Source organism: Parasteatoda tepidariorum, chromosome 8, assembly GCF_043381705.1.
Source record: "Parasteatoda tepidariorum isolate YZ-2023 chromosome 8, CAS_Ptep_4.0, whole genome shotgun sequence".
Lineage (NCBI taxonomy): Eukaryota > Metazoa > Arthropoda > Arachnida > Araneae > Theridiidae > Parasteatoda > Parasteatoda tepidariorum.
Window position 1 is genome coordinate 58,651,960 of NC_092211.1, and position 26,169 is coordinate 58,678,128.

At 26.4% G+C, this 26,169-nt stretch overlaps 1 protein-coding gene across 1 annotated transcript; it reads right to left on the reverse strand.

Moving 5' to 3' along the window:
- LOC107443489 (uncharacterized) lies at positions 1-24,751 on the reverse strand. The gene is made up of 15 exons (XM_071184060.1): positions 24,689-24,751; positions 24,093-24,141; positions 21,720-21,844; positions 19,675-19,791; positions 18,306-18,368; positions 17,683-17,806; positions 14,638-14,806; positions 10,849-10,940; positions 7,485-7,589; positions 6,641-6,777; positions 4,965-5,186; positions 3,816-3,897; positions 1,686-1,774; positions 422-538; positions 1-302 (listed from the first exon to the last, which is right to left on the reverse strand). Exons 1-15 carry the CDS (start codon positions 24,710-24,712, stop codon positions 132-134), a joined length of 1,686 nt encoding a protein of 561 aa, XP_071040161.1. The 5' UTR covers positions 24,713-24,751; the 3' UTR covers positions 1-131.
- Between the last annotated feature and the right edge of the window lie 1,418 nt (positions 24,752-26,169).

Consider the following 26,169-nt stretch of genomic DNA (forward strand, 5'->3'; position numbering starts at 1 on the left):
TTTTTATTGAACATTTTTATTTTAAACTTTTTATGATAAACACAAAAACTTTAGTTTATTGAGCATTAATGTATAGTTTACAATTAAAATGTCGTATTAAAAATAGTATAAAAAATTTGGAAATAATTTTTTTACATTTCATTTGTAATGTAATTATTTACAATACTCTCAACTTGTGAAACAATGTCAATGGGTTTTTCTGGAATAGATTGAGAATTGGAGTCATCAGCAGTATTTACAATTCTTCTTAGTTCCTGTTTAAGATCGGTAGGAATGTATTTTTTATAGACACCATTGTATAGCTAATAAGGGGGAAAAAGACTAAAATGTGAAACTACACTTAAGAAAAAAATAGAGTCAAATTAAAGATAATGTATGTTATACATAATGAGACATTATCATTAAATTAATAAAACATTACCTTTTCGATACTTTTAGTTTTTTGCTTATTTAATTCTTGATAAATGCTCGGTATTCTTTCAGCAAACTGTTGAAAAATCGTAATCAGAGTAAGATTTTCTTCATTCAAACTGTAGCACTGCAATAAAATTAAATTATTTGAAATTACACCACTTATGTTATTACTAAGCACTATGTTACTGCACTTATGTTATTACTAAGTGATTTTTTATAATAAAAAAATGAGAATCACTTAGTTAATTAAATCTTTTAATTGCTGTTTAAGGCCTTATACTAGGTTAAGTTGTTTAAAAAAATCTAAAATTGAAAATTTAATGATAAGTTTGTTAACTTTGTCTTACTCCCCCATAGAAACATATATTTTCTAGATCACAAAAATCCACTTACAAAGAAAAATTACCAGAATAAATTAACAAAATTCAACCAAAGTTGTTCAGATATAATGTTAAAAGAAATAACAGAAAAATCTATAAGAATTAGCAGCTGAATTACATAAGTAAAGAAGAATAAGGCATAGGTTAAGTGAAATCTATGTAAATTTTTAATTCTGCAAATTTTAGAAAAATGCTATTATAGAAGCTTTACATAGATTAATGAATGCAAATAATAGCTATTTTATATATCTTATCTTCTTCATGTAATCAGATACTTGTCATATTTCTTTACACTAAGCTTTCAATAATACTTTGTTAAAAGGATATGAAATGAATTATCTTCTTTTAGTCTAAGCTTATTTTCTTATGCAGAATTAATACTAGATAATAACTTTCATAATGAATAAATATTTAAGATAGTCATACTAGATAGTCAAATAGTCATACTAGAATAGGACAATGTGCATGAGCAAAAAAATATAAACTTTTTATGGCATATAAAGTTTAGAAAAACAACTGAATTTTTTATTTTTTTGAATCATATTCCTGGCTACGTACTCTCAAAAAACTTAACAGGATTTAATTTATGATGACACACTAAAATAATTATATGCACATTAAAAAAACGGAATTAAGTTTGATAATACTGAAATTTGCAAAAATTAGTTTTTCACATAATTACGTTGACAATATTCACTTGGTTCAAAACACAATTTCAATTTAATACTCGTGCACTATTACATTTCTTAACTTTAACATTCTCTCCATTGCAGAACGTAACCTGGTCAATTAAATAGAATTAAAAAAACTGATTAAACTTATCAAAAGTATAATCATACATTCCTACTTTTAATAAGTAAAAAAAAAAAAAATAATCAAGTAAAAATATACCTTTTCAAATAAAAACCAGTATTTTTCAATGTTTTCTAATTTTGACTCTAAAAGAATTTTCAACCAGGGTCTAAGTAAAATATGGTGCACTGAAATAAATAAAGAATTTTCAATTCTTTTTTCTGAAGCATAAACAATTTTTATTATAAGAATTTTCAAATACATTATGGAAAACAATTTTTATTATAAGAATTTTCAAATACATTATGGAATTAATAACCTATTTTATAGTTGTTTGCAATTTTATGAAAATATTGGTTTTGAGACAAATTTTTACAAAATTATTAATGGAATATTCATTTTGGACAGTTAACATGCATAACTAGGACAGCCTCAAATAATTAAGTAATATTGAGAGTTTACAACACAACCATGTAATTAAAACTTTAAAAACAAATTAAATAGACCAGGTATAATATTTACAATGTTGGGATTGTAAAGATTTTGTCTAGGACAAAAAACTATGAATATTAGATAAGAATTAAAAAATGATCAGCAGAATCATTCGCAAGAGCGGGAGAGAATACCCCATTCACTCTTCCATAAACTCATTAATTCCATTTTTAGTAGGGGTGTGACATTGCTTTGGACACCTATACTATTTACTGATAATCAATTTTATAAAAATAATTTTGTCGACAGTAAAATTGAATTATTATTCAAAGACTTCATTTTCTTTTCTCCTTTTTTGCACCTATACTTCATAAATATATCCTCTCCTTATAAGCAGTTTATAATCAAAATTATAATATTCCCTAACTTTTTTGAGCAGTGTATAAGAAACCAGTAAAATATGCTAGAAGCAAATTTGACAACAAATTTATGCTAGGATAGATTAGAACATGGGAGTATGAATAGATTAGAGCTTGAATTAGGATTCATAAAAGCATTAGTCATTCTTAGCAAGCTTACATTCTGCCTCACTATCCTTCAACATTTCTGCTTAAATACTTACATACCCAGTTGGGCATTAATGCTAATGATACCGATTTAAGGGCTCCATAAATTTTGGCGAAAATCACTAAGATGGGGCAAATAAGCAGCAGCAATAGAGGAAAATTTATTGCAGATTAAAGTTCAAACCACTAAAATAATGCATCATAGTATGATGACACATAACTGTATTTGTATGAAAAAAAAGTTTAAAAACCTATAATGCAGTTCATAAACCTGTTTTTAAGATATTTACAATATTGTTCCGAGATTAGAACTTTATTTTTTGAAACAGCTGTTTTAGATTGAAAGGCAAAATCTCTTAGGGAATATTATATTATACTATTTATATTATTTCATTTTTGCTGAAGTGTGTCTATCTAGTTCCAATTTCTATTCTTTGGATTACAAGCAGACCTGTATAAAACTAAAAACTCTTTGTACACACACATACTGGACCACAAATTTTCTTCAACTGGCTATTACAGTGTGAAGAAGTTGTTGACATACAAAAATTTTAGAATAAATAATATATAGTACAATAACATAATGAGAATTAAAATGTGAAAATGAAATGATTTGTATTCTTTAAAACTTAACAGAATTTTTTTTATGGTACATAACTGAAGTCATTGTTTGAAAGAAAATATACCTAAAAATAAAACGTTCAAAGCATTCTAGCAGATGAATTTTCACTGACTATTTCATGTCCTAACTTGTCTTAAAGTTATGGAGAAATTTACAATCTTATTTTTATGAGAAAGGAGTATTACTTTCTTTCAAATTTTGGCTAGCTAGTGAAGCATTCTGGCAAAGCAATGTTTTTAAACAACTTTTTTGATAAAACTTATTTTATAATAAAAAATAAATAAAAAAATAGTGTAACATTTTAAAGGGATATTTTAATCTTAAGTTTTGATTTTAAAAAAAAATTAGAATTAAGTATTTTTCTGTGCTTTAATATTTGTTTAAAATGGCTTTTAGAAATGTTTTTAAATAAATTTCAATTCAAAAATATGTTCTAAAATATTTATACATATAAATGTTTTTGGTATACCTCGCTCAACACATGCATTTGTTTTAATTAAAAATGTTATTTATGAGTTAAAGATTTATTGATAAAGCATAATAAGAATGAAATAGTCCAATAAAAGAGGAACTAATCAATAAACATATAATAAAATTAAATACACTTGCCAAGAGAGGGATCAGTTTTCTCAATAAACTCAATCAGCTTAGTATAACTTGACAAAGCAACATTATCAATCATTGGATTACCCTAAAAGAAAATTAAGCCTAAATTAACACAGTTAAATTAAAAATTAACACAGAAAGGTATGCAAAAATTAAAATGAATTAGGTAAAAGTAGGTTTTTTCACTCTCCTAGCTGCAGTGGCATAGCTAGTGGGGGCAAAAAGGAACATCTGTCCTCAAGCGCAGCTTTAGAGATGCGAGAAATTCCAGAATTTTTTTTTCTCTTTTAAATATCCCTAATTCCATTTACAACTTAATGGCTGTGTGACTAAATTTTTTTTATTTACTTAAAAATTCAGCTAACTGTCTATCAATATTACTGTTAGTTTTTTTTAAAAAATTATTTTGTCAAATCGGTGACTTATTAAATAAAAAACGCCCTTAGAAATGCCAATCAATTAATCAATCGAAAATATCTGAGTGCAACAGAAACCATATAAATAACTTACACTGCTAAATTTTAAAAGAAATCAAACTAAAATTTATGGATTTTGTCTTCATAAAACATTACTTAAAGCTTCAAAATCTTATTCAATGTTAATTTAATAATTCAATGCCAAGTTCACTTGATTTCAGTTTTTAGGTAATCTAAAACTTAAAATGGTCCCAAAAAGCCCCCATAAGTCAGATAGTTTTCTGAAAGGGGCACAAAAGCTGAGTTTATCTCTGAGGGCTTTAAATCCTATCTACACATCTGTTTTACTGATGAATTATTGCTGATGGTTTTATATTTCAACAACTGTTTATTACTGCATAATCTGATATTATTACTTCATCATATATTTTATGAAATTTTCATTTTTTTTACCTACAAATATGCAAATACAGTCTACATAAAAGACTTTAATCTATTTTTTAAACTAATAAACTTGTCAAATCTTTCTTAAACTGATAATTGTTTTTTGATATTAAACAAGGGAGAGGGAGAGAGATTACTAAGATGTTATCAAATAGTGTTCTGTTGCATTTCTTCCAGAAAGTTAGACAGGTTTATAATTAATTATGATGTGGCAAATATTGATTAACAAAAACAAAAAATGGCAACGAAAATTGTTTATTAATTAAAGTGAAAAATATAAATTAATATTTACCAGCATTAAAGCATTTTCAATGGAGAATGCTAACAATCTGAAATCATTTCTTTGTAAAGAAAACTTTGTTGATAATATTTCAGTTGAAGCAAGTTTGACGAAGTGAGATTTTAAGTCCATCAATAGTAGCTGATATATTATTTCCAAACTAAGCAATTTCATACTTGAATTATTCATCCATTTTAAAATGTGAGTTAAAGATAAAGTAACGTGTGTAGAACACTGTAAGTAAAACACTTAAACTTTTAATAACATTTGTAAGAAGGTTATTCTACTATTTACGAATGTCATATTTTCAAACTTTGAATGTCTATAACTAAATTAAAAGAAAAGAAAATCTAATAATTTTTCTTTAAGTAACTCTTGGTGTCACTTAAACTTTATCCAATTTTTAGTAACTTTCATAAGTGTAAAACTGTTTTAAAAATTAAAAAATGGTTCTTAAAGAAGTAACAAAACATGTTAGATTTTTTTTAATTTTTAAAAAGCTTTTTGAATTTCTAATAAAAATTAGAGTAAGTATAAATGATGCCAATAGTTAGTTAAACAAAAATTCTTTGGACTACTTGATTTTTTTAAGCTGCTTTATAAGATCTCTAAGTCTGCAAATATGATAAATTATGAATTTATTAAAATGCATAAACTTATAATAAAATTAAACATACTTCAAAAAATTACCATCATTTTAGTTATGACAAAAATGTTAAATGATAGTATTCTTCAAAAATTTCATGATTTAAATAAACAACAAAGAGATACCAATAGTCTAAAACTAGTAGATATTATACTGGATTTAATCCCAAATTACACTATTTTAAACATTTTTCAAAACAATAAATAAAAATTTGTTCAGATAATTTTTTTTCTGAATGCTCAGTAATTTTCAACAAACTTTGAAGCAGCGTGAAATTTAAAATTATTCAGAAGTAAATTTGTAATATGAATAAATGTCACCTGATACTCAAGCATTTAAGGTCAACAGTAAGGAGAAAAAATTTTCTCTTCATATAATTTTCACAAAATTTCAATTATCATAATTCTTAAAATATTTTTAAAAATCATTGTTTTTGAGCCACAAATTAAAAAAAAATTTTAAATAATTTTTTAAAAATAGTTTTTAAATAATAATTATTAAATTATGCTTTTTAAACTAAAATACAAATAAAGTTCATTGCAAAAAAAGGAAGCCATTGTTTGAAATTTACAATATTTACACAAAGATAAAAGTTATTGCAAAATTATTCTAAAAGAAAGAACTTTTCATAATTAAAATGCTTTTCTTTATCTTCATCAAGCTTTAACAAATTTTATAATATGTACTGTTTTAATCTATTTTTTTAAATAAAAAAATGAAACGAAAAAGAGGACATACTTTCATCTTTTTTACTAAAAAACTGAAAATGTATTTCTCCAAGTAAGTATGAGCTTCTGTAAACTAATTATTCAATGGAGGATTTAAATTATTTTAATGAAATAATAAAATGTATTCCTTAGCAACATTTAGCTGCAACAGAGACTCAACACAATAAAAATTAAAACAGGTGATTTATGAATAAATATTTTTATAGTAATTATAAATAAAATTATATTAAAAATAAGAAAATTTCAATTTTTTTTGTTTTTGCAGTTTAATATTTCATTTTTATTTTCAATATACATCAAATAAAATTACTTACTTTTAAATTTGCTTGAAATTCAAGTTTTAAAATAACCAAAATTAAATGAAGAGCTTCAACTTCTGGTTGGTTGTTTGAAAAAAGGCACTTCACAAAAAAAGCTGGAATGTTCACATTTCCTGTAATAATATGCCAGGCTGGAAAAAGAGAACATATAAAAAATTTCTATTAAATAAATTTTTATCATACCTTATATTCTTCAATGCTTTATTTTTAAAAAAAATATACACTAATTGCTTATTAAAAAAACAAAACAATATTATGCAACGATTTTAATTCCATATTTTTAATTCAGAAGTTATTATAATTTCATATTAGAAAGCTAATTAATTAAAGAAATTATCAATTAAGAAAGTTATTAAGCAACTATTTAGCTAATCAATTAAGAAAAGCAATTTCAGTTAAAGAAGGGGCTCGTAAAATTTGATATTATCTGAAGTTAGTGAACAAAAAGAAGAAGAAAAATACATATGTAAAGTGAACTAAAAATGTTTGCATAATATCTCAGTATGGAAATAAAAAACTACATTTTCATATTTAAATTACACATCATTTCAATTATTTAAAATAACTGATAAAAGTGGAAGTAAAATCCATACAAATTAGTTTAAAAAAATCAATACAATAAAAATAAAACAAGTAACTTTTTCTTCAAGCTTCAAAAAATCTTTAAGCTTGAATGTTTGCAAAAATTTTTATTTCACTCTGAGTTATGATTACCAAAATTAAGCCAAATTTACTGTTTCATTGAATTCTAGCAGCTCAACTCAATCAAATAAATATTTTTTACCTTAAAAAAAAGCTATTTTGTCTTGTATTTCATGCACTATTTAGTCAGGCTTACCTTTAGAACCAACTTCAGCATCTGTTACTGATAATCGCAGAAACTTTAAGCAAACATTCAAATGGGAAGTACTTTCTAAGCTCTCTTTACAGCAAAAATTCATTACTGAAATTTGTTAAACAGAATTAAATCAGTTTCAAGATTAATACTGAAAAAGAACATATTAAAAATCGATGCATGTTAAAAATATTACAACTATTCACACAGTTATAAAATGAAAATAAATAAACATGGGATAATTATATTTTTTTGGGATAGTAAAGAGTATTTTCTACATTAATAATTATAATTTTATTTTAACCAAAATATGCATTAACACTTTTTTTTTGCAAACAGTAAGTGTATAAAACAGAAATGAGATGAAATTCAGTTTAAGAAATTTAACAAAATATGTATTCATATTCAGATATTTCAGAGAGTGGTTATTTAAAGAGAGCTTTCAATGTCAAAAACAATCAAGTTAAAATGTATATTAAAAAAAATATTGAGCCAGTTTTGAATTGGAAAAAATAAGATTTTGTAATAAATTTAAACAAGATTTTTGTATTCAAGGTAAAGAAATAAAACAGCATTATATAAACTAATGCTGAAAGAAAACACAAATAATTAAATTCGAAAAGGATAAAACTTCCTTGAAAAAAACGCGCTAAGAAGCAGCAGAAATTTCAGAAAAAAGTATCAATACAAGAAACGAATGAAATAAAAATAAATATAAATATATGGCTACCGAAGCCGACGCCTTCAGGGGGTACCGACCTCGGTAGCCATTAAAAACAAAACCATTTCTATTTGAGGGAGAAGCAAATGCTTAAAAAATCTCCCTCAGTACCCCGATGGTTTTGTATAGAGGTCCAGGAAAAACAAGATACATTCAAAATAATTAACAAATTAAGAAAAGAAAATCAATCAAAATCATCAGAAAAACTCACTAAGTCACAGGTCAAGCATCAACTTCAAAAGCAAGTAGAGGAAAAGAAAACACTAAAAACTGAAAAATCAACGCCCCCTATTATAATGCGCAGAAGAAGTTTAAAATGAAATGGAAAAGGTCAGGAGAAAGAAATACGTAGACAAATTAATAGATTGCTTAACTGTAACTCTGTGTTTTTCCTGGACCTCTATACAAAACCATCGGGGTACTGAGGGAGATTTTTTAAGCATTTGCTTCTCCCTCAAATAGAAATGGTTTTGTTTTTAATGGCTACCGAGGCCGGTACCCCCTGAAGACGTCGGCTTCGGTGGTCATATATTTATATTTATTTCATTCGTTTCTTGTATTATATAAACTAAGTTAGGTTCAGGTTAGTTTTGAAAAAAAATAAATAAATAAATTGAACCTATTTTATTTTCAGTAATTTTTATAAAGTAAAACTTTTTTTTTTCCTTTTTAAATCATAGAATGTGGTTAAAGATAAAAAATCTTAAAAAAAGTCAACAACAAAAATTGATAAGCAAGCTAGTTAGAAACTAAAAGGTTACATAAGCAATATCTGTAGTTGTCTTTCTGATATTACTCCTTTTGTATTTAAGTAAAAAACTTATATACAATGAAGCACTGTCCTTCATTTATTTTTCAATTATATGTTGTTTCATTGCAGTCTTAGTTCATTTTTAATCGATGCAATGTTAAAACAGTTCATTTATATGACAGAAAAAACATACAATGAATGTTTTTAAGTCATATATCTGATAATTTATTATAAATTATCAGATATATGACTTTTCCTTTAAGTACATAAGTAATTTGCATGGATTTGTGGAACTCTAAATGAGGTCAGAAAATGTAATTTTTTCTCTCCATTTCAATTAAGTCAATAGTCATAAAAAAGATCAAATTTAAGAATAAAGGTTGTTTATTTCAGGATTAATAGAACTGATTTCTAAAGAAGATTGTGAGCTGCTTCACTTGTTTTCAATAACAATAATATCAAGTGCTTAATGAATAATGTTATTACATAATCAAAATTATTATTTTTACATTGAGTTTCTATTAAGAACAATTATTTTATTACAATGAGCTTCTATACAGGGTTCAAACCCCAGCTGGGTCAATTTGAATTCCACACCTGGCTTGCACTGAACACATAGGTTAGAGTACTCTTGCCGTCAGACTAACCGTGGGAGGTTTTCCTCTCCATGTAAAGCAAATGCGGGTTAGTTTCATCAAAAAGTCCTCCACAAAGGCAAATTTCTCCCAATACTTGTTCCAGGAGTATATCTCCCCTTGTATTTTGGATTGGTTTAAAAATTACAAGACTAAGGAGTCGAACATTGGTAGTCGTAAATGTTAAATCAGATCTGCTGTTCAATGACAGATATAAAATATAAAATAAAATGAGTTTCTATTACTTTGTATAAATGGTGATATATATATTTCTATATGAATAAAAAATAGTTGTTTATATTTCTCTGAAGTTTATAACATATAACTTTGATTTATAAGCTTGCTAGTGTAAATTTTTAATAGTTTTTAGCTCAAAACTTTAAGTAAATTACCTAAAATATTTTAAACTTCACACACACTTTAAAATTTTCTGGTAATTATAAAATAAACGTTCAATTTATTATGTCTTTAATAGAAATATAAATGATACATTTTGGGTAAAATGCATTATGGCATGGATTAAAGAACAATTCAATAAAAATTACTTATAATACAAAAAGAGTACAATGCCATTACATTATGTAATCGTACGCATTAATACTATTGCTATGCATTATACATAGATATTTTCATAACAAAACTTTCGTAACTATTATTACAAATCACTAAGATATATATATTTTAAAGTTAGCAATGCAATATCTCTGCAAGGTATAGGGTGCAATTGAATTTAGAAAATAAACGCAAAAGAAAAACAATCTACCATGTTTTCGTGAATTCTAACAAATTTTTTTTAACCTTTTATATGGGAGCAAGATTGTTTGTGCATTAAAAAGCCACAATATGTTCAAACACACACTAATTAGTATGACGGTTGATTTTGTAAAATGTGTATTGGTAGGTTAAAAAATGATTTATAATATTTTCATAGATAAAAAACTACAAAAATTACATTAAAAGGTTTCAACATGAGCATTTTTTCCAATAAAAATTTGCTGCATGAAAACTTTATATTCAAATTAAAAAGTTAAATAAATATCTAATTTTGCTATTAACAAGTTATAAGATTTAACATAAAGTCCTTTAATTTTATCTTGTTAAACTGTATATATAGAAAGCAAATGTAGGAAATTTTCAACAAAAGCTTGCTTGAATTCAGATGTTATATGAGGCTAAAACCGGTATGAACTCAAAATAAAATAAAAATCGTTAGAAATATAAATGGTTCAATTCATAAAAAAATATATATAATTAAATTACCATGAAATGTTAGTTTTATTTTTAAATCAGGACTAATTGAATAGTTATTTTCATTGTTCCAAACAAGACATTCCAATCCAATTTTCAAAAACCTGTCTTATAGAGAAAAAATAAAAATAATTAGAAATATAATTATTTATGGAAATAATTAATAGACACCTAATGATTAAAATAAAAGGTTACACACATTAAATTTGCTACAATTAAATTTGTTAGGATCATTGACATATTGCAAGAGAAACAATAGGCCGGAACAGCCTATTCAAAGACGTTGTGAGTTCGATGCCTGCTGGCTTTTTAGTAAAAGGTGATTGGTGCACAATAAATCTGTCGGGTCACAAAGTCCCCCATGTTGCTGTAACAAATCATACCTCTAGAGGTACTGAATTGGAGACTGGTTGTTCTCTGGTTCAGGTCAAAATTGCGATCCGTAGATGAACGTATGAATGGGTCTGCCCTATCATCGGGCTGTGACGTATGTGTGTGGCAGAAGTCCAATTATCCAATAAAATTATTTGAATTTTCAGAAATTTTCACTCTTAGCATTTATATTTTATACAACCACATTAAGCATTACAATAAATAAAAATACCTTAACAATAATTTATAATACTGTATGTAAAGTTTTTAAGAGAAACTTTATTCCATGCTTCAGAGTTTATGATTTTGAAAATAGTTAAGTATAAAGTTCTGAAGGTGTATATCAAATTCTACATAACACTTTTATATACATTTCATTTGTAAGAAATTATTTCGTTCAGAGTTTCTACAAATAAATTTTATATTGCTTTACTGAAACACTAAAGAGTATATCAATGTTTTTTGAATTTATTTAATGCATCTAAAATTTTTAAGATACTACCTGAATTTCGTTTCTTTTAACTGCAATCAAAATATATTTAAAATAGTAAGAAGCACTTAGTTTGATTTTTAATTATATTTATAATTTATTAATAAATTTCATATCTCACACTTTTATCAGAATCAAAAGCTTCATTTCAGAGCTTATTCAGCTTTATCATGTTTAAAAGCATTATTTTAGATAGATTTCTTTCCAAAATATGTTTAACAAATAAACATTACTATATTTAACTTTATCATATGAACTAGTTTCAAAAACAAAAGTTTTACCATAAGATTTTCTTTCCGACTTGTTTTTCACAACTAAGAGCTTTGTAATAGAAGTTGCTAGGTGCTGCATAATAAAAGTTATAAATTCTTCAAATTTCTCAGTACTTATATCAATTTCTTTTACCTAAAGGGAATCACATTTTTCATAAATACTTCAAGCATTTTGAGAATTTTTTTTACGAACAACAACAAGTAAACAAACTAACCCACTTAATAAACTTAAAAGAATGATGAATATACTTTTGGAAATATAGGCAGAAAAATAATAAAATAATTCCTTTATAAAAAAAGATTAAACTTATTCCTGGATATTCATCAATTGCATTGAAAGTGCTATTGGAGTTTAATGAATTAGAATATTAAATGCTATTGAATGGCTAATATAGATCAACATAAAAATCTATATCTAATAATATATCTAATTGGAGTGGTATGTTACTCTGCTGAACATATTGAATTAACAGAATTAAATTTCAGTCATAGGATGGCAACAGGTATCGTTTCTTTTTCAGATTATGTGAATAACGTAATTCTGTGTGCATGTAATTACTGAACTCGCATAAAAAGACATGTACATTCTAAAGAAATTTCATTAAATTTTATTATTACCTCTAGCTGAAGAGCTTTTTTCAAAAACGAAAAACTAGCTTCAGGTTTAATATTGAATTGTCTCTAAAAATACAAAACAGAAGTAATTAATTATACAATCATAAATAAAAGTAGAATTTTTTTTTTTTTTTAAATACATAATCCAATGTAACCTGATCAAAAACTTCACCTAAATTTTTATATTTATGAACAACTAAGCATCACAAGTTGTAAAAAAAGTGAAAGTTTAGCTGGACATTTATAATAGACAAATGTTATATAAAGCTAATGTATAAAATTTTACATGTAAACATAAATTTTAACTTTAAAAGGAACTTGTAACAGATTGTAAATATATTAACAGATATTAAATATATAAAAATTTTATATTTTGAACAAATTATAGCAAAAAATTTGCCTCAGTTTTATTTTCTAGATTTTGTTAGCATTGCAGGTAAAATGCAAACACTCCTTGTACAATTTTGATAAATAATTATCTTTGATTAACATATCAAACTGGGTTTGACACCATATTTTTTTCAAAAACAGCCTTAATGGAGCCTTTTATTTTTTGTCAGCCTTTTATTTTCTGTAAGCAGAGGTTCTAAAATTATAATTTTACTTTTAATTTATTTTAAATGAATAAAATAATTAGAAATCATAACACTTATTCTTGCAGAGTACTTATTAAAAGATTTACTACTTTTATTGCTTAAATTTTTTTCTGCTGGTCTTTTAATTAAACACCCACAGTGTCATTCTCAGTCTACAAAATTGTTGATTTTCACCCAATCAAATGCCTTAAAACATGGTTTGTGGAAAAAGTAAGTCCATAAGATGACCTTAAAGTTTAGGTATTTTTATTCCTATTTGTTTACAGTTACTAAGTTAATACTGCTTACTAGAATGGACCTTATAGTTTAATTTATTTAAAAATTCAAAATTAGTTCAGTTATTAGTTATTCAAGTTATTAGTTATTCAAAGTAATTAATTTTTTAAACAAATTTAGCTCATAAATTAAATTTCCACATAATTTAGTTTATTAAAAATGCATATAATTTCGCTTACACTGTGTTGAGAAAGAAAGATTTTATTTCTAAATATGTACCAACAACAAAAAACTTTAAGGCTGCAGACGTGCCAACTCTCCCGCATTTTGCGGGAGTCTCCCGAATTTTGAGTTATTCTCCCGCCCTCCGGAATTGATTTGAAAAACTCCCGAATTTTACTGCGATCGACGGCCAAACTCAAAATTACCTAATTTTTCCGCGAGTGCGAAGGTAAGTTTTTCTTTCAGCTTGAATTCCATCCCCTCTTATCAAACTACCATCTGCCTGAAGCGTAGCTGAACATGCTTTATTTTCCCCCCTCTTCAACGTTACCTCTAAAAACACTCCTATTTCACCCGCCCCCTTACACTGGGGGCGGGTGAAATCTTCCTCTTCTTTCGTGTGGAGTTGAATGCAATGACGTCACATGTCGTTATCGAGTGACGTCNTTGTTTTAATACTCTCTGCTTCACTACGCTCATCTTTATTAGGACTCTTTAGAACTATTTCTGATAATGCTTTGATAATATCAAAATAACGAAGTTTTATTGCAGATATCGTATTGACCCTACTGGACCATCTAGTCGGATTTAGTTTTTTTAGAGTGGTGTCCGATTCGCCAGTGAATTTTGACAGTAGATCCCAACGTTTGATGCTGTTTCCGAAAAAGTTATACAAATCTTGCAACGTTGCGAAAAAATCTGTATTTCTACACAACTGCTAACGGCATCATTTATCCCCAAATTTAAGTTATGAGTGGCACAATGTATGTCCTCTGCGTTAGGCTGGATATCCTTAATATGTTTTTGTATACCATTATACACACCACTCATAACACTGGCTCCATCATAGCCTTGCCCCACACATTTTTTTAAATCAATATTTTTGTCGATAAATAATGTCACTTGGTTGACTAAATCTACTGCGCCATGTTTGATGGCTGCATAAAAGCCTAGAAACACTTCTTTTACTTCTATATCAATTGGCTGTCCATTTTCCGATCTGGTTATTACTGCATACCTCACAACAATGCTCAGCTGATCTACCTTCGATATGTCCTGTGTCGTATCCATTATGATGGCAAAAAACGGTGACCCTCTAATTTGTTCTAGTAGATGGGTTTCGAGTTTAGTCCCCAAGCTCTCAATCATTTCATTTTGAATTGTTGCACTCAGATATCTTGTAGATCCTAAAAACATTTAAAAAAAAAACACAATTTCAAAAAAGTCCTGATATTAAACAGTTCATAATTATAAACAAAATAAAACGATAAAAAAAACTTAGAAATAATTATTATTACCTTTGGGCATATCCAAAACTTTCCGCAAAATGTGATCATATCGGGTAACAAGCTATACAAAGGACAGAAAATTTCCGTGGTATCCTTTCTGACTTAAGTCTTCTTGATGTCCTCTCAAAGCCAAAGAACTCTTTGCTAGGGTAAGTATGGAATAACCTTTGAAGAACCATTTTCCAAAATGATGCTTCTTTGCGAATTTCATTTTCAAGTTCTTTGTCGATAGTATTAGTATCGCTTTTTTTTCTTCCAAAATTCATACACAGCATATGCTTCCGAATGGCCACTCGAACAACTGTGTTGTTTAATTCTTTTTGATAAATGCTTCCAATCTTGAATTCCCGTACACCAAACATTATTCTTTTGTGAAGCAAATAACCAGCAGGGTTGACAATAGGCAGTGTCTAGTATTTTGGAATAACACAACCAAAAACGATTAACCGGCCCATATTTAGAACACGAAACGTAGTACGATTTTGAAAAACACCTATTTTTCTGGTTGATGTCTGTTGGAAAAGGTCCTGAAGACTGTAAAGTCATAAGAAGTCATTAACCATCATAAAGTCATTTCCCAAGTCATAAGAAGATTTGTCGTACACATTTTCGAAAAATGTAGAGGTCTGTGATTCCTCCAAACCCTCCGCTCTTATGTGTGTCATGGAAACATCATCCACGTTCACATGATCGGCGGGGGAGGTATCTCCAACTGCAATAATTGTCGAATCTTCTTCAGTAGGCTTCTCAAACAACACTGCAGTTACCACATTATTTGAGTCACTATCAATAGAAATATTTTGGCCAGATGTACTTGCTGAAGGCTGACTAAAACACCTGTCAATTTTGGGCAATTTTTATTTACTATCTTCTCTTTCTTGGCGTTGTTTGCGTTTAAATCCACCACTGGGTTTCTTCTTCTTATCCATAATTTTAGTTTTCTAATTTATTTAAGCAATACAATATTGGATTGTGCTCGAGTAGGTAGGTATTCACTGTTCACTGACGACGTTAAAAGTAAAATGAAAGGAAAGAGAAACACATTGATACGCTACAAGTGTCATCGGGGAATCCCCGGAAAAAAATATTATCACCGTTAGTGTTACCACATTTAACGGTGGAGACTGTAATGGTTGGCAACTGTTTGGCGACCTTTTAAGGCGCACTTGGCGCATTTTGTCATCCCGTCGGAGGGATGCGAGAGAGAGAAAGGTAGATGTATGTTTGATATAATCGGGAGAGGGTCTCCCTTGGTATTCTAAGAGCTGGAAGCTCTTACTGGAAAACAATGCCTATTTCTTTTGTTTTTAAATAAAGTTAAGTTTTATTGTTTTAAAAATCTGGTCTGCTTATTTATTGGAAAGGAAAGGCATTACAGAGACCATGAACGATCTCCTGCCCGCGGACCTGAATTAATGTACCTACTGCAGGTGACTTGCATTTTTTCACGATATTTCGCGTTATACAATGAGCTGTAGCCGAAATCTATAGATTTGACACGATTTATTGACTTAACGGACATCAATATGAGTGGTAAAATCAAATAAAATTGAACCACTATATTGACCAGTACAAAAAAGTTTATTGACATTAGCTTACTTACTCCTGATACAGCATTAATTTTTTAACCGTTCTGGAAAGAAAAATCTTAACTCAAATTCACAATAAAACGCACATCGATGAATAATAAAACTCACAAATCACTATCCGTCAAATTGACAACACTGCCAACCTACAGAAAGAATTTAGGGGAATTCCCTAAGCATAACTTTTGAATTTTTCTCAACTGAGTTGTCATGATTAAAGTGGGATTGCAACCTGTCATATTTATTTTGAAAATGGGAGAAATTTCCAAAAGCTCAGTTCGATCGAGATTTCTGGTAAGGATTCGAGGGCCCCCTGAGCTTGAGGGCCCCGGGGCACTGCCCCGCCTAGCCCCTAGGTAGCTACGCCACTGAAAAGGTGATTGGGGCACAATAAATCTGCCGGGTCACAAAGTCCCCCATGTTGCCATAACAAATCATACCTCTAGGGGTACTGAACTGGAGATTGATTGTTCTCTGGTTCAGGTCAAAATTATGATCTGTAGATGAACGTATGAATGGGTCTGCCCTATCAACGGGCTGTGACGTATGTGTGCGGCAAAAGTCAAATTATCCAATAAAATTATTTGAATTTTCAGAAATTTTCACTCTTAACATTTATATTTTATACAACCACGTTAAGCATTACAATAAATATAAATACCTTAACAGTAATTTATAATACTGCATGTAACATTTTTAAGAGAAACTTAATTCCATGCTTCCGAGTTTATGATTTTGGAAATAGTTAAGTAAGAAAAAGTTCTGAAGCTGTATATCAAATTCTACATAACACTTTTATATACATTTCATTTCGTTTTACTAAAACACTAAAGAGTATATCAATGTTTTTTGAATTTATTTAATGCATTTAAAAATTTTAAGATACTACCTGAATTTCGTTTTATTAATTGCAATCAAAATATATTTACAACAGTAAGAAGTACTTAGTTTGATTTTTAATTATATTTTAAAGACACTTATAATTTATTAATAAAGTTAATATTATGGTCACACTTTTATCATAATCAAAAGTTTCATTTCAGAGCTTATTCAGCTTTATAATGTTTAAAAGCATTATTTTAGATAGATTTCTTTCCAAAATATGTTTAACAAATAATCATTACTATATTTAACTTTATCATATCAAAAAGTGTAAGTTTTGACTAGCTTCAAAAACAAAAGTTTTACCATAAGATTTTCTTTCCGACTTGTTTTTCACAACTAAGAGCTTTGTAATAGAAGTTGCCAGATGCTGCATAATAAAACTTATAAATTCTTCAAATTTCTCAGTACTTATATCAATTTCTTTTACCTAAAGGGAATCACATTTTTCATAAATACTTCAAGCATTTTGAGAATTTTTTTTACGAACAACAACAAGTAAACAAACTAACCCACTTAATAAACTTAAAAGAATGATGAATATACTTTTGGAAATATAGGCAGAAAAATAATAAAATAATTCCTTTATAAAAAAAGATTAAACTTATTCCTGGATATTCCATCAATTGCATTGAAAGTGCTATTGGAGTGTAATGAATTAGAATATTAAATGCTATTGAATGGCTAATATAGATCAATATAAAAATCTATATCTAATAATATATCTAATCGGAGTGGTCTGTTACTCTGCTGAACACATTGAATTAACAGAATTAAATTTTAGTCGTAGAATGGCAACAGGTATCGTTTTTTTCCCTTCAGATTACGTGAGCAACGTCATTCTGTGTGCACGTAATTACTGTACTCGCATAAAAAAACATGTATATTCTAAAGAAATTTCATAACAATTTTTTTCATTTTATTATTACCTCTAGCTGAAGAGCTTTTTTCAAAAAGGAAAAACTAGCTTCAGGTTTAACATTGAATTGTCTCTAAAAATATAAAACAGAAGTAATAAATTATACAATCATAAATAAAAGTAGGAAAAAAATAAATTTTTTAATACATAATCCAATGCAGCCTGATCAAAAACTTCACCTAAATTTGAAGAACAACTAAGCATCACAAGTTGTAAAAAACGTAAAAGTTTAGCTAGACATTTATAATAGACAAATGTTGTACAAAGCTAATGTATAAAATTTTACGTGAAAACATAAATTTTAACTTTAAAAAGAACTTGCAAATTACAAGTTAAGAGATCGTAAATATATAGAAATTTTATATTTTGAACAAATTATAGCCAAAAATTTGCCACAGTTTTATTTTCTAGATTTTGTTAGCATTACAGGCAAAATGCAAACATTGCTTTTACAATTATGATAAACGATTATCTTTGCTTAACGTATCAAACTGGGTTCGAAAAAATATTTTTTTCAAAGACAGCCTTAATCAAGCCTTTTATTTTTTTATGAGCAGAGGTTATAAATTATAATCTTACATTTTTCATGTTATGCTAACAGCTCTACAGAGAATTGTAATGCATAAATATCGAAAAAAAAATTATTTTTTTTTAAATAAATATGTTTACTTTCGATTTGAGCTAAAATCTTTAAAAAATACAAAATAGGATTAAATTTATTGTTTAATATTGATTTTTTAAAGAAAAATTCAAAACATTATAACTTAAAACATGATAAATAATAAATTCACGATTAGACCTCCGCTCTTAGTTCAAAACATAGTTAACATTATGCAAAATCTATATAGTAACTTTCAAAGAATTCTGTAATAAACTTTTTTTTTTTTGACGCAAGAAACAAAATATAACATAAATGTGTTCCAAAAATAAAAATTCAAGTAAACTTAAAATTTTAAAGAAAATAAAACTTTTTTTGACAGAAATACATTATGTTCGGCAGAGCAAATCTCAGTCAATGAAAGAATGATAAATCAAAAAGAAAATAATAAATTAATGATTAGGTAAATACTTCAAAAATAAAATTTTCTAATAAATTATTTGAATTTCCATAAAAATATTTTAAAAAATGAACAGGAATATTATTAAAGTTATACTTAAAAATATTATATTTATTGTGAAGCCCACATTCCTTTGGTATATTACAAAGCTTACATTCAAAGCTTACATTTTATTTTACTCTGCAAAAAAAGAATAAAAATAAATGTATATTTAAGGCACTTAAAATGGACACATTTAAATTGAGCCTTCTAAATAATAATAACGACAGAATGTTAAAACATAATTAAGAAAACTTATCATTAAATTAAAAGTCTAATTACCATGAAACATTCTCGAGCTGTATCATTGAAGCACAAAAGTTGCAGAACTGTTTTCATTGAGAGAGAGGAAAGCATTGCATTTTCATGGAGAACACTAAAATCCAACCAAGTCTGAAGCTGCAAAAAAGTAAGAATGTGTTAAGGCAATATTGCTTTTGCAGGCAGTGTGTTCATTGATAAAGTGTTGTTTTGCTTGTTTTTGGTTTCTAACTTTTTATTTAAATTGTTTTCATAATGAAAATTTGTTTTAGCATGTTTCCATTCTGACTAATTATTTTTTGACTTATAGTTTTTAGCTTAAAATTTGTTTAAATCAATTTCATACTTTGATTACATGTATATACATAAGTTAAAATATTGAGAAGACATGGAAAATAATATAATAAAGATTAATGAAAAGAGAAGAAAATTATTAAAACAAAATATTCTAAAAAAACTATTTCAAAAAAATAAAATTAAAAAGCCAGAAAACATAATAATGAAAAGATATAATCTCGTCATCAGCTCACACGATTATATCCACAAAAAGGGGAGCTTTCTGATATTGTACTAATTTATCCAATTTTTTGAATATTTATAAAAATATTTTATTTTAATAACTTTTCCTCTTTATTAGAGAGAGAGAGAAAATAAATGTTTGATTGACTAAAAAATGATACTATGATTTAAAATCATTAGTTATCTTAGGTACGTAAAAATCTGATAACATATAATAAAAGTTCAAAACTTTTTAAAAATCAGTGATGCATACAACTTTTAGCTATTTCTAATCTAAATATTTCTAATGAAGCAATCAAATAGTTCTGAAATGAAGTCCACATAAAATGACTTCATTTGGTATGAGCATATGATAAATACATAATTGATGCCTAAATGAAGTTTTTTTTGCTTCACATTTTCACATTTAACCTTTATATTCCAGCCACATTTTAGAATAACACTTACTATTAATAATAATATTTAAAATAAAACAACCCTGAAACTCAGTATTATATGATGTTTTCAATTTACAATAAATTTCAGGCAGTTTTTTTTATTCATTCGTAATACAATGTTTTAGTTTAGAAATACAGAGTAAAGTGTTAAATATGTTTTATCAGCTGTTTGGAAAATAAGCTTTTTCTTTTTTGCATTATTTGTAACCTATTACTGCAATTTAAATTGAAAAATAGGAATTTAAAAAAAAAAAAATTCTTTACTCAAAAAAGATGGAACTTATTCTCGTTATGCCACACTTCATAGTGTCTTCCTTCTCTTCTTTTTTTTTTTCAAAAAAAATTAGCTTTTAATTTTCAGTTACATTTCTCAATTATAAATAAATCATTAAGTACACTACAATTCATAATTTAACTTCTTTAAGTTTAATTTTTTATTGGTCTGTTACAAACTAAATTGGTTATTCAATTTCCAAACTGACTTCATAATTAATGATTTAATAAAGCATACTTTAAATGTATACTGACCCTGAGAATATAAAACTTATTTTAAAAAATTATTTAAATCACATGATTATGCATTACTAATATTACGTAACTGCTCATTTTGAAATAAAAATGAGAGACTAGATAAACAAAGAAATATTTAACATAAAACAAGAATTTGTTTCAGAAACAAATTAACAATGAGTAAAATATTTTTTTAAAAAAATTTGTTCTTATATGAAATGGTTCCTTCTTGACTTAACATTTTTAATGCAAAATTTGTTTTAGGAATTTTAAAAAATTTAAGAATTATTGGTAAATAAAATTGTGAATTTCATCAAAAGAAGAGAATGTTTTTTCATGAAATATTTTATCTTTAGCAAAATAAAGAACATTTCCATTGTTTTAAGAAAAAAAAAAATGGAGTGATATGTGCATTTTTTAGGAGCTTGGGAGATAGCACACAATTTAAAGAGTCTTCCTAAAAAATAAAAAGAATCATCTCCCATATTATGAGTTAAAAGTTTGGGAGAATAGAAGTAAGTTATATCCTTTTTATCAATTAAGAAACTGAAAATAAGTCTTATTAACTAAAATAAGAGCAATAATTTTTTTAATTCTTACCGTATAAATACTTAGTTCATTTAAAGGTTGATTTTTGAAACACCACCACAGCATGATTTTATGATGAGTATAAATTTCTAACGAATGAGGAATTTTAGAAATTTGCTCCCACAATAATCCATTAACTAGAAAAAAATTATGAATATTAATCACTGGTTGCATTAAATATTTATATTTATATATAGCTAATTGTCAATTAAATTACTCATCAATAGATAAGAGATATAAATAATAAAATCACATCAACTTTCTTAAAACTGAATAATATTTCCAAAAACAATTTTAACAAGGCAGCAAAGATATAATTTATCATTTATTTTTGCATCACAAAATTAAAAGTACCTTTATATAAATGTTATACATAAAAAGCTAGACCTAAAATAGAATAAGAAGCAATCTAAAATAAAATATTATAAATTGAATAATTTTTTACAAATGCATAAAATAATTTTATTTTTACATTCATAAATTAATAAATATAGTCAATGTCTAAAATCTAATAAGCTTTTGCTGGGTAATGTGTTATGGGTTTTTGGATTTCGAAAATAAACTAGAACAAAAACGTGCAAGTGCACAAATATTGAAGTTAAAATAGATATGTAGCAACCGCATCGCTAAGCTACAACAGCGCCACCACATGCAAGGCAGTGGATGCTCAGGTTTCGAACCGAATGGACCGCCTTCTTTTTTTCTCCTTTTCTTAATTAATTAAACTTATGTTTGTTTGTCCGTGTACTATATGTATATTAATAAAATATTTGGCACTAAGCTTTTCCTCATTTTAAACTACCCAAGATCTAGCTAGGGCCACAGATATATTTCGTTTTAGGATTACAACAGTAACATAGAATAACACAACATAGAAGACACAGAATGACAGAGATGATAAGATAACTTTTTCCTTCCCTTCATTTTTGTGCTTCATTACTGATCATGGTACTTTTTATAAAATCAAAATGTTTATGTCTCTCTTAATTATATTATTTGTACTCAAATATGTTGCTCTTTTACTTTATTTAAAACTGGGTGCCACATAAAAATGACCTTTTTTTTAAGTATTATCTGTTATTTTAAGATATTTTTTAAAGCTATGCATTAAGCTATAAGTTTAATATTACTAAATCTTGAAAAAAATTAATTTTCTTATGACTTCTAAGAAAATTTTATAATTTTGCATTGGTATTTTGACAACTTATTTTAATTTGATCTGCTTTAATTTGATCTATAACAGTTGTAATTATTCTATTTTAAAAATACTATAAGACATGAAGTTTTACATAAGTTATATCATCATTACACTCTTTATGAAGAGGCCTTGCATGATGTAATCAGAAACATCTATTTTAAACTTTTGGTTTACCATCTGATAAGCTTTCAAATCAGAGATAAAAGTGCATAACAGTTTAAACTTTTACAAAGCTACTATACTTTTGGTAGAATGTTTATTTCATTTTCTCCAATTATGTTTAATATTTTCTCCCACTTTTTTTTATTTAGTAAAATTGATGATAAAAGCTACAGATAATTCCCCAATTGGAGCTACTTTAATCTAAGTTTCTGCAATGAAACAATTAGGAATATAATTATAGAAGAGAAAAATTTACTTCTGCTAACAAAATAAGCTTATAGAAATTCTAATATAATTATTTTATAAAGTTTTGAGATACTATAAATAAATAAAAATATTTCCAAAATGAAGCAAAAATTAAGTGTTAGGAAACATATATGGATTTCTTATTAATTTTTCTGATAATAATTCTAACTTTATGTGATTCCTGTAACATTACTAATCAAGTGAAAAGCTTTTTAAATAAAATTTTTATGATTTAAGATAATTAAATAAAATTTAATTATCTTACAAGTTCTCTGTATAACATTAAAACAGAAAATGATTTGGTTAGGGAAACATCCAAAAATGTTTGACTTATTTTATTATGAAAAAATATGCATTTTAAACAAACATAACATAGTAATAATTTTTGTACTTTAGCATTAAAATTAAACTATTATTTATGTATCAATAATTAAATTTTATAATTTTTAGCTGCCAACTTTATCCACTTGTTGAGAAATACTTTATTTTTATATTTAAAGTGATAGTGACAACAAAATTTATGATTTTATATTTAATTCTTGGTTTCATGATGAAGTATTTAAAATGAAGTATAGATAATTAATTTAAGCATATAAAAGATCTGATATTCATTTAATGCTATATCTACTGAGAGAATTTTAAAAATATTTGCTTACAGTTAGTGCTTTTAAAAAATGTTTCTCAAAAAGTACACACGATGGCATATATCTAAATTTAACACATACTTTTACTTTTATTTTATATATACATACTTATAATTAACAAGAACTACTACAAACCTTCATTCAGTCCAGATTCAAATTTAGCAATGTTTTCATACATACAACACTAAAAATAATTTAAAAGAAGTTAAAGATTTTAATAACAGATATATACAAAGATAAAACACAGCTTGATTATAATATAAAAAGAAAAATAATGCATTAAAGAAAAAAAGAAAGGTATATCTTAAATAATAAGCAAAGGAAGTCACTAGGCTTATATTCACAAATAAAATGAGAGAAACTCACATAGCTTTAAAAAAATACTATCAGTAGTGTTAAGTAACATTAGAACATTAAGAAGGAAAATTTAAAAAAATATTCCTTGCTTTTTTTTTTTTTTAAAGAAAAAACTTTTTTACGAAATCAGCTGTGTGCTGATAAGAGTAATACTGTATGAGTGTGAATAATTGTATGTGCAAGAAATTAAAAAACAGAAATGTGTCAGGCGAAATTATTTTTAGGAAATTTCTTAAAACGGGAACAGATAAAATCTACATAAAATCAATTTGATTCTTAGACAAAATTCAGAAACTAAAGTAAATACTAATTTAATACAAAACGTGCAAAAAAGAGGAATTGTAATTGTAAGGAATAAAAAAAGGGTAAATTACATACAGCCAAACTAAAGCAGACATGCTTAATGAGAGAAGGTGAAGAAAGAAAGTTTTCAGAGTTGCATGTTATATAGTAGATAAGGTGGGGTATGAGGAATTGACTTTCAACAATCCTAAAAAGCAAGAGCAGCAACAGAAAGAATAAGGTGCTGAAGAAAAGTATTAGTGGCACAAATAATGTAAGAAAGGTAATAAGATAATAATAAAAAAATAAGGAAAAAAAATGTTAAGCTATAACATAAGTTAAAGTATTAAAAAATAGAACTTGTAAAACAGATTCATTTGAAGATGTTCACACTCAAACTGCAAAAACTTAAATAAATTTTGAAAGGAAAACTTTACTATAACAATTTGATGTTATATGGAGCAATTTAAACATTTTTTAAAAGTATTTAAAAATTATGATTGCAATTTTAGTTTGGAATTTAATGTACCACATATAAGTTAAAAACATGCTTCTTCATCAACAAAAATTGAAATTTAAGTGATTTAGTTATATTTTTTTGAAGTTATGCTACACAAAAATTTAAAAAATCACTAAAAATCTGAGATATTGATTATAGAAACGAACTTATATATTAAACTATATATTTGTAGAGAGTATGTTAGTTATTTGGGACAGTGGGAGTTAGCTTTCAGTTGTTTATTTTACAGTTCATAAATTATAATAATAATAATAAAAAAATAATGAACTGGTCAAGTTAAGCATTCACTGCCTCAATTAGAGGTCATCCCTGTTTACAAGTGCAACCAGTCTGCCAATTTTTATAAATTTTTTTTCTGAATAAACTTAATTTGATCAATTACTTTTTTCTTTTCTTTTTTAACTCGTTCATGAACATGTTAAAATGTAAATTTCGATAAATTCCCCCCCCCCAAACACAATTTTTCAACATAATTAAATTCAGAGAACTGTTTTTCTTTGCGGAAAAAATATCAAAAACAGCCAGAGGGTAAAAATCAACTATATCCTAGTTTTTGCATTTAAAAATATTATTAATAATCAGAAAACAAAAAGTAAATGAACAGAAATTTTTAATTTATCACTATTAAATCCCCTCTGAAAATATTGTATTTTATAACTTATGAAATTACTCTTTTCTCAATTAATAGTTAAGAACAGAGTTCATAATTAAGAACAGAAACATAAATAAATGCAACAGGACAGTGTAATAGCATTATTAAAAATGTACTAATGAAGAAAAATAAACTTAAATGTAGTGTTTTATAACTGTTGCAAAATGAAAGCAAAGTAATTTTATGAAATATGAAAATTATGTACTATAAACAATTATCAGTGTTAAATAAAATAGTTGCAAAATTAAAATGTTCGATATAAGAACATAAAAACATTTATGTATGGCCTGTTATAAAATGTCTCCAAAATGCTTGCATACATTGTATTCTGAAATAATTTTACATAAATTTTCCTTATAATAAATTAATTAGAACTTAATGTATTGTAAGAATAATGAAAC

What these genes read in the sequence shown, in the direction of transcription:
- LOC107443489 (XM_071184060.1), bottom strand. Translation starts at nt 24,712, where the DNA reads ATGTCTGCTTTAGTTTGGCTGTAT. An exon ending in ATGAACTAAGTATTTATACG is followed by an intron (nt 19,792 to 21,719) that starts GTAAGAATTAAA and finishes ACTTTTTTGCAG; the next exon opens with CTTCAGACTTGGTTGGATTT. An exon ending in CAGCTCGAGAATGTTTCATG is followed by an intron (nt 18,369 to 19,674) that starts GTAATTAGACTT and finishes TTATATTTTTAG; the next exon opens with AGACAATTCAATGTTAAACC.